Here is a 9,170-nt window from a genome sequence, read left to right as displayed (position 1 = left end):
AATACCGTGACTGGGACAATACACATAACCCACACATAGGAGAGTGAGGAACTTGCAACTATGTTTTGGTCCAACTTGGAGCATTTACAAAGTCATGCTGATTTTGTAAATGGTTCAAGTCGGACCAAAATGTTGTTGTAAGCTCCTCTCTCCTATATGCGGGTTATTTTATACAGTGCAATATCCTACCAAAAATCAATTCTGGGTAGTCAAAAACAACACAAAAAAGGCATAACAATGTCCAGATAACCAAAATGGTTTCAGCATAAGTTACTCTAAGTGTAGTTAATAAACAAAGTTAAGCAAACATTTGCCCATGAACAGTAAATTTTGGGATCGTCTGTAATGTTAGTTAGTAAATTCATCCAAAGAGAGTTAAGGCCAGGCCAGTACAATGATTTTACTTAGATGAATGTACCTGCTTTATTTCAAGTCAAAAAGTTATTCCATAGTATACTGTACACTGCTTAATACAACTGAACCTTAACCTTTAAACTGTCCAAGCAAATCTACGTTCACATGCGTAGTGCTCCAAAAGTAGATCTACGTTTCTTTTACACATTTTCAAATAGTACAACAAAAAAAAAAGTAGATCAAAGTTTTTTACACGTTTTCAAATGTAAAAAAAAAAAAAGAAGATCTACTTTTTTACATACTTTCAAATCTTGAAAAAACGTAGATCTACATATGGACAGTTTAAGGGTTAAAGAAAAAAATTAGCATATGGTATACTGCTCATTACATGAGGTACTCACCTGAGTGTAAGTTACAGGTGTGGTAGAGCCAGGCTGATAGTAGGTGGTGCCAGCTGAGTACATAGTCGTGTCCCCAACGGTGTACACTGGGTATGCCCTGTTTATGACGGAAGAACCATTCACCAAATATTAAAAAAGGTGATACACTCTACAGATGATTGGTCTAATACCTACAGAATACAATCATATACAATTATACATGTATATACAGCAGAATCAACTTCTGATAAAAGATTATATACATTTGCAAAGAATTTAGCTTCGTTAAATGCCAAGTAAACAAAATGGATGAGTGATAATTGTAAAAGAATGATTATAAAGGCATTACCAGAATATGACATCAATCTACAGGTCTCTCTGATGTAATACTGACAACTTCAAAATGTTTCAAATACTGCATTTGGATGATGGTATGATAAAACTAAACTTCACAACATGTCTAAAATAAAAATTGGAATATGTAGCTGTAGTACGATGTCCACACTTAATTTTGAAAATGGAGTAAATTCTAAAAGATTCAATCATTCAACAAAATGGGTTCCAGAGTAAAGCTTTGAGTTACAAAGACAGAACAGTAGAAATATTTTTGTTGAAAGACAGAAGCTACGAGGAAATATGATTACAGCATTATATATAATTTTATAAACATGTAAAAAAATGAGCAAGTAATATTTTATAGTACTAGCAACAGAGAAATTAGAAAGGCCATCATTTCAGATTAGAAAAAAAGTTGTCGAGAAAATACAATAGGAAGTACAGGAGGGCCCCACATACGCAGCACCTTCTTCTCGGTGTTCCACATATTTGTTGGCTTCAAATTAAGCCACAGTTCATCATGTTCACATCCAGTAATAGTTACTGGTACGTGGAATAATGAGTCAACTGAAAATCAACAAAAATGTGGAACACAGAAAATAGGCGCCTTACACGCAGGGCTCTCCTGTACAGTATTTCTTCACAAACAAAGCAACTGTAAGCTGGAGATACCCTGCAACAGGAGGTACTGTACATCACAGCCACTGGAAACTTTCACAAAAAAAAAAATATAATTACACACAAATACAGTTGTAAAAAATTAAATAAAGTACCAATATTTGAAAAAACAGGAGACCCACCAGTACAGAATATTACAACTAACAAACAACACAAGTAATGCACATCTGTAATTACAAATGGGGCACTTAGGAACCAATTAAAATTTTACAAGTGCTGAGGTGCAACACAAACATGTCTGAAACATAACCTCTGAAGTGTTTTTCTATACCCTATTAACAACTCATTGTATGTTGAAACACCAAGAACACAACTTGTTCATAAACTGAAACATCAGGAATTCACTTTATCTGTGGGCTGGTGCCTGACTCCAATACACTTGATTTATATATTCTTTAAATTCATGGAGAAAACATGAACTATGGGACAATACTAGACCTAACCTTAAGAGTACTGACTTCAAAATAGACCAGCAGAACAGGCTCAGACAAGGCAGGGCAGGCCTCATACACCTAAAAACACTCCTATAACAAACTGACAAACATAACACAAGCAAGGGAAGATGGGAAGACTTCATATTCTTGGATGAAGGTGTATCTAATTACCAAACTGACTAGAGGAAGATGTAAATAACCTGCCTATAGAGACTGGATTCTATACATCAAAGTTTGCAGATGACACAAAGCTCATGAGTTCAACAGAAATGATATGCAACCTCAGAAAACCATATGGACAACCTACAAGAAAGATCCCATAAGTTGTTACAAATACAAAGTGAAGAAGGCAAGAGAAAGAAGGCCAGTTGTATCTTACTGAATGATAGGTAGGCAACTGCCAGGGTTTTGAAAGGAAACTGATCTAAGGGTGGACATAGCACTGAACTTATCACTGAAAGCTTATGTAAACAGGATAATGTCACCTGCATATAAAAAATTAACATATAAATAAGAAGTCCTTTTAGGACTTACAATAAGGATTCTTACAGCATAATATACACTATATAAATGAGTTTAATATTAATGAATAAAGATGCAGAATGTAATCAGGATATCCTAAAATATATGAGGAGCTTGAAAAGGTATTGAGATTTGGCACCTGACTTTTTTTTTCGATACAAAGAGTCTGAGCTGAGGACACACTGAAATGACTACATCTCACAACAATGGATAGAGAAAGTTCAGAGGAAATATTGTATACATGAGGTGAATAAAAACAGTTTGAAAGGGTTGAAATCAGGATGAAGGGATACAAATAAAAATTAAACATGCAAATGAACAAAGGCATATATAAGGAGAAAGTTCTTCAATGTAACAGTAGCAAGAGAGTGGAACACATTAGCACTAAGATGATGCTAATATGTCAGGAACACAACCCTCCAGGAATGAACCAGCAAGGCTGGACCTTATATTCATCCTAAGCAATTCTGAAGTAGGAGACATAAAACTGAGATGCTCCTTGGTACTAACAACCACAGAGTACTGAGTCTCAAATATGTTGTGGAAGTAAATTTTGAGAGAATCATAGCATGGGAAGAGAGAAACCAAACTTTAAGGCTGGAGACTACATAGGCATGAGACAATTCCTGAATAAAGCGCAGTGGGAAAGGGAACTAGAAGAAAAGACAATTAATGAAATATTTTATGTAGGTGGAGGAGATATTCACACCCAGGAGCAGAAGTAGTAATGGAGAGAACAGAACGAACCCATAGATCATCCAGAGGTGCAGAGAGGCAAAAGCTGAAAGTGTAGGAGCATGGAAAAAATACACAGAAAAACAAGGAAGCTAGCAGAAGGTGTGTGGAAAACAGCAGATGTCACCCTAATACTTAAGAAAGAGGACAGATAGACAGAATTAAATTACAGGCCAGTGTCAATGACATGTACTGTATGTAAGGTTATAGAAAAGATAAATAGAAGCATGGTGGAGCACCTATATATCAGGGGGGTCATAAACATCCAGCATGATTTAAGAGATGGTAAATCCTGTCTCACAATCTTCTATGATAAGGTAACATAAGTGAGGTAAGAGAGAGAAGAATGGATATATTCCCTGTTCTCCAGATGCTATATAACCCAAGAGCACCCATACACCAGTCTAGTTAATGTAAAACCAATCATCAGAAGTCTTAAGATGGAAGCTTTAAACTACTATTTACCACAAATGTAAGATCCACCTTTGATAATCCAGTACTAGTGTACATCCTGACATATACCTCTGACTGGCTTTGAAAATTCTTCTACTTTACTCTCACAACTCAGCCTGAGACCAAATTTTACTACCAAGTGCCTGATCAACCAGGCTGTCGCTACCTGTGGTCCACAGACCTACCAGTCTGATCCATCACTTACTGCAGATACTGGTCCTATATCCTCCTATAGACATCTACCTTTGTTCTGGCAATATTTAATATAGTGTGTCTGATAGCAGAAAGTTGAAGAATCCTGGGCCACAGATGCTGACACAGTCTTCTCTAAACTATGCATATAGTGCCCCTTGCTTTTTACTGTTTATTATATACTTCAACCTACAGCTGTATCTAGCCAAGTGTATAACATAAACAGAACAACTTTAGACATTTTCTACTAGACTGGTACAGCAGCTGAGAGGTAAGAGCTATAAGGAAAAATTTAGCTTGACATTGTAACTCTGGAGAGCATAGGTCAAGAGGAGATGTAACCACAACACAGAAAATACTCAAAGCCATAAACTGAGAAGAAAGGTATAGCGAATTTGATAAGGGAGGGCCCAAAACAGAGAGACCTAGCTGGAACTGAACATTAAAAAAAGCCACAAATATGTTACAGAGCATTTCTAAAGCATATCAGAAGTAAAGAAATTAAATGCTCTAGGAAACAATATAACAGAAAACAATTTCATGTACAGGTTCAGATGTAAACTTGACAGAGCGACAACATTTCAACTGAATGAAACTTAAGTGGCTTGTCCTGAAGCTGTATCTCCATGTCCCAACTCAGCTAGGTAAATACAGCATACATCCAGAAATAAATATGGTTACACACATTATGAATTACATGGCTCAAACATAAATATATAAGACAATATAAATATGTGGCTAACTATATTTGTAGCAATGCAGGAGTTCCACTCATCTACAGTTATACACTCTTCATATATACAGCAGTCCCTACAAATTCGTGGGTTTTCATATTTTGGGATTTTTACTGAAAGGCAACCAGTGAATAGATTCTTATCCAATGATTTTCTACCTAAATGGCTTTCATACACACAAATCAATATTTCTTCTGGTGATTACTTCTTACGAATTTCAATTTTAATCAGACTAGAATAATATATTACATACATATTATTGCCAAAACACAAATTAAAGGAAAACCAGAAACAAATTTAGTTTTGTACCACCTAATTTAGACATTATTCACAGTTTCTATTTTTGTGGAAACTCTAGAGACATACCCCACCTTCCCCCCCACGAATCTGTAGGAATGACTGTACTACAGACATATGGATGACAAAGTCATGAATTTTGCAAAAAATGAATATCACCATACCCTTCAGAAACAAGGAAAAATGGTGGAGAAATCTTTTCAAGATTGCTAAGTATTCTTTAACAGTGTTATTGGAAAACAATGAAGAACTGTAATTACCACACTTAGCTTAGGTACGTGTGGGTTCGGTCTAAGCTAAGTGTAAGTCCTACATTTGCTCCTGGTATTTCTCATGGCAATGAAGAGGAATCCTCAACAATCTTGAAAAACTTGTCCCACCATTTCCTTATTTATAGAGGATGTTGTGATATGCACATATGAATGCAGAAATAGCGGAGTAATAGTGGCAGTGAGGGTGATGGTACTCAAATTATATTGGTGATGGTGGTAGTGACAGCAACTGAGACACTGGTAGTGACAACAACAACATAAGTGGCTGATATGACAAAAGAGGAGGTGGTGCCAGTAAAAAACAGTATATGTGGTGGCAAAATTTTTATAAATGCTGCAGTTATTGTTGTCTGAGAGTTAACAGTAGTGAAAAATTCTCAGAATTATTGTTTGCACTTGTGAAGGTGGTAATGCAGTAGTACTGAGTAAGCAATGGGGAAACAGGGTGTTGATAAGTGGTAACAATAGTAGTAATAGTCAGAAGTAGAGGGAAAGCAAAAAGGCACTACTGATAATGGCTGAGGTATTGCTGGCAGCTGTGGTGGTAATGATAGTGGTGGATAAGTGAAGGGTGCAGCAGAAGTGTAGTGGTGGCAGTAAAGGTGATGATAGTGGTGGTGGTGGTGGATGCAGTAGTGGTGGTAGATGAAATATATGGTAATGGTAATAGTTGGTGGCAATGTCTGCTGCTGGTGCTGATATATATGATATATATGGTGGTGATTAATCCTTATACTTGGAGGAAAAATAATCACAAGTGATATTTTCATTCCAGTATGAAACTGAGAAATTGTTTGAGTTAGTGCTAATAACTCTGACTCTTAGTAAGAAGGAATGTTGGCACTATTTATCTTTTAACACTCGTACTTCTCTGTAAAATACATTCAAGAGTGACAATATATTTCAACAGATTTACTAATCATTTGTCAAAACATTTTTTAGCTAACATATACCAAAATAAGTTTATGCAAAAATAAGAATTCAGAATATTTTTTTATTTCATTCTCATTCCTTCCCACCAATAACTTCAGTCAAAAATTATAACATTCCTCTAACTTGCATATAAAGAGTCATGAAAACAGTATAGTATTTAATAGCCTAATGCAAGTATAAATTGATAATATTTTGGTTCCATGACACATGTGACTAGCAGTAATGAAAGCATGCCTCACACTTAATTGACAGATATAAGTACTTCACAGCCCTCATCAATTTTACATTTAGTGGTCAAGTTAGGAATTAGAGCAATTGTTTATGGGGGTATTTTAAGAAAGTATAGACATAAATTAAATAGCCAGTGAAAGAATCAACTTGCAACAGAGGCAATTAAAAATGATGTTAACTGCTTTGATTAATAATTACCATAATTGTCAACATAAAATAATGATGCAAACCATACAACATAAAAATGCAAACAACAACAACAACAAGGATGTAAATCAAATTCAACAGGATAGATATTTGCCATCAACATATTCGTAATTTCACAGACTTCCCAGCATGGCCTTAATTTCAAGTCTTGCTGTGTTGTGAGTGCAACTCATTCTCTGAGCTGTAGCATTTGGATCACATTGCATATTTCTCAAATTCCTAAAATAATTACTACAAGTGTAATAATATATTTAAAATAATAAAGGCCAGTAATGAAGTAACACATATTTCAGTGATAAGTAGAATCACAATGCTGGCACTCCAAAAATATTTATCATGTGATCCATCTATTTTTTTACTGACGTTAATATTTTCATTTCTTATTCGTATTCTTAATTCCATGACTTACAGAAATTTTAATTCATTTTTGTCACAAACAATTATAGTAAACTCCATGAAAAAAATTTGCAAGTTTAGTATTTAAGGAGGGTGTTTGGCAATGGGCAAATTTCCAGACCTAATGTAAATTGTTTTGAAAGACACCAACACAGGGCCTTGATATAGCCACTAACTGACCAGTTTCAAAAGGATCTCATGAAAAATAACAGAAAAAACTCTTAAAATCTTAAGGCAACAATCTTAACAAAATAATACATTAAAATTTGGTGTGTAATGTTTGTAAACAGCATTATATGAGAGTATCACCTTATGCTATTTAACCCTTCAACAACTTTTTATAAGCCTATGCTTCCTATGAAGATAATTATAATAAAAATTACTGTATATATAATTTTTCAAAGTACAGTAATTAAAAACGAGTATAATAAAAAAATTCAAACACTGATATCGGGGCATTTAGTACACAGACAGTATTTCTGAAAGCAAATATTTAAAATTGCGTAATTTGTATAATAACAAAATTAGTATTTTTAAAGTATAAATATTATATTGCTTTATTTTATGCATTTACCTGAATTTATACATAAAATATACAAAGAAGCTGAAGAATATAAGAAACATTTTTAATTAAGGACTGTCATTAAGTATTTGCAGAGAAAATGACTTATTTGCTTATTACGTATATACTTTCACTATCAAACACACTTAGAATGTGCATATCAACATCATATACAAGGCATATCAATATGCTGACATGATGCTCTATTATTTTACACAACCATTTTCTATACAGAAGGTCCGCCACTTTCACTAGGAACTTCCTAGTTGTAATAATCGCATTTACAAAGAGGGTATCTTTGAAACCAATTCATTTCCTACAAACCTGGATCTACACTTCCAAACAGGACAACTTATGATAGCTTGGGAGGAAATTAGTGAAAAACGGTGTTGCTGCCGATTGTGACTGCACTGCTACATTCCCACTGCTCACATTAAACTCTGTGTTATCTGATTTGATTTAACTTTAAACTTAGAAAACAGACTTGCACATTGTCATAAAAGCTATACAGTACCAAAGTGCCACTGGTTACAATAAAGAGGTCTGACTAACATCACCACATGTATGGCATAAATCAGTCCAGTTTTGCAACAATTATTAAGAACTATGAGCATATACTGCAATATGTTAACAGCCCTATACCATCTTGGAATACAATAAAGGCTATATATCCATACATTTGACAATCAATTCCAAGAAGCACACTGGTTTGATAAGTGAAATGTAAAAAATGTTTGATGTGGATAGATGACCAGCATCACCAGAAAATGCCTCTGAGCATCATAGAAGTTCAGGAAGCCATGAGCTTCTATGATGAAAAGAAATGATCAGCAAATACTGCTTCAGCCTTCACTAAGTCATGGCTGGTTTAACAGGCTTAGGCCATGGAAAATTTTCATAACATTAACAGTAAGTCTGGTTAGCCAGACTTGAGTCCTGGCAATGGGAAGTACAGTGTACAATGACTGCACTTTCAAGGAGGGGTTTGGGTTACTGGTTGTTTGGAGTGACATCTAAACTGTCATATCTGTACACCTCTGCAAAGGCAGTGATTATGTGAGCATGATGGTGAAAGTGTTGAATGATGGTGAAAGTGTTTCTTTTTTGGGTCACCCTGCTTTGGTGGGAGACGGCTAGCGTGTTTAAAAAAAATTAAGGTTTAAAAATCTGTGAAACTCTTTGGCAGTGTAATTAAAAAAAAATAATTAGAGAGCTAATCAGTCATTTAATATAGCAAATTAGTATGAAACATAACTACAATATCAGAGAGCAAGAGACAACCAGCATTTAAAGTAAATACAGTGAAGCTGCATCCCTAGAATTTATGTATACAGTTACATTTCACAAAAATCCCATGTTTTTTGGCTAGATATCTTCAAATATTGCTCTAACATGCTTAGTTCTGACAGTCATAAAAAAGAATGAGAATGTTTTAAATGAAATCCTGTTTCATT

The 9,170-nt window shown here is 34.7% G+C and overlaps 1 protein-coding gene across 4 annotated transcripts in view; it reads right to left on the bottom strand.

The window, feature by feature from the left end:
* Nucleotides 1-703: 703 nt before the first annotated feature.
* The window catches only part of LOC128698178 (uncharacterized), a 393,415-nt gene continuing 384,948 nt past the window's right edge, over nt 704-9,170 (bottom strand). For all 4 annotated transcript variants that reach the window (XM_070098652.1, XM_070098653.1, XM_070098654.1 and 1 more), the window contains one exon: nt 704-852. In XM_070098652.1, coding sequence (XP_069954753.1) covers nt 717-852 — 136 coding nt within the window. In that variant the 3' untranslated portion in view covers nt 704-716. The remainder of the gene's footprint in view (nt 853-9,170) is intronic.

The sequence above is a fragment of the Cherax quadricarinatus genome, chromosome 63 (genome assembly GCF_038502225.1).
Source record: "Cherax quadricarinatus isolate ZL_2023a chromosome 63, ASM3850222v1, whole genome shotgun sequence".
Taxonomy (NCBI): Eukaryota; Metazoa; Arthropoda; class Malacostraca; order Decapoda; family Parastacidae; genus Cherax; species Cherax quadricarinatus.
This window is presented reverse-complemented; position numbering and strand designations above follow the sequence as displayed.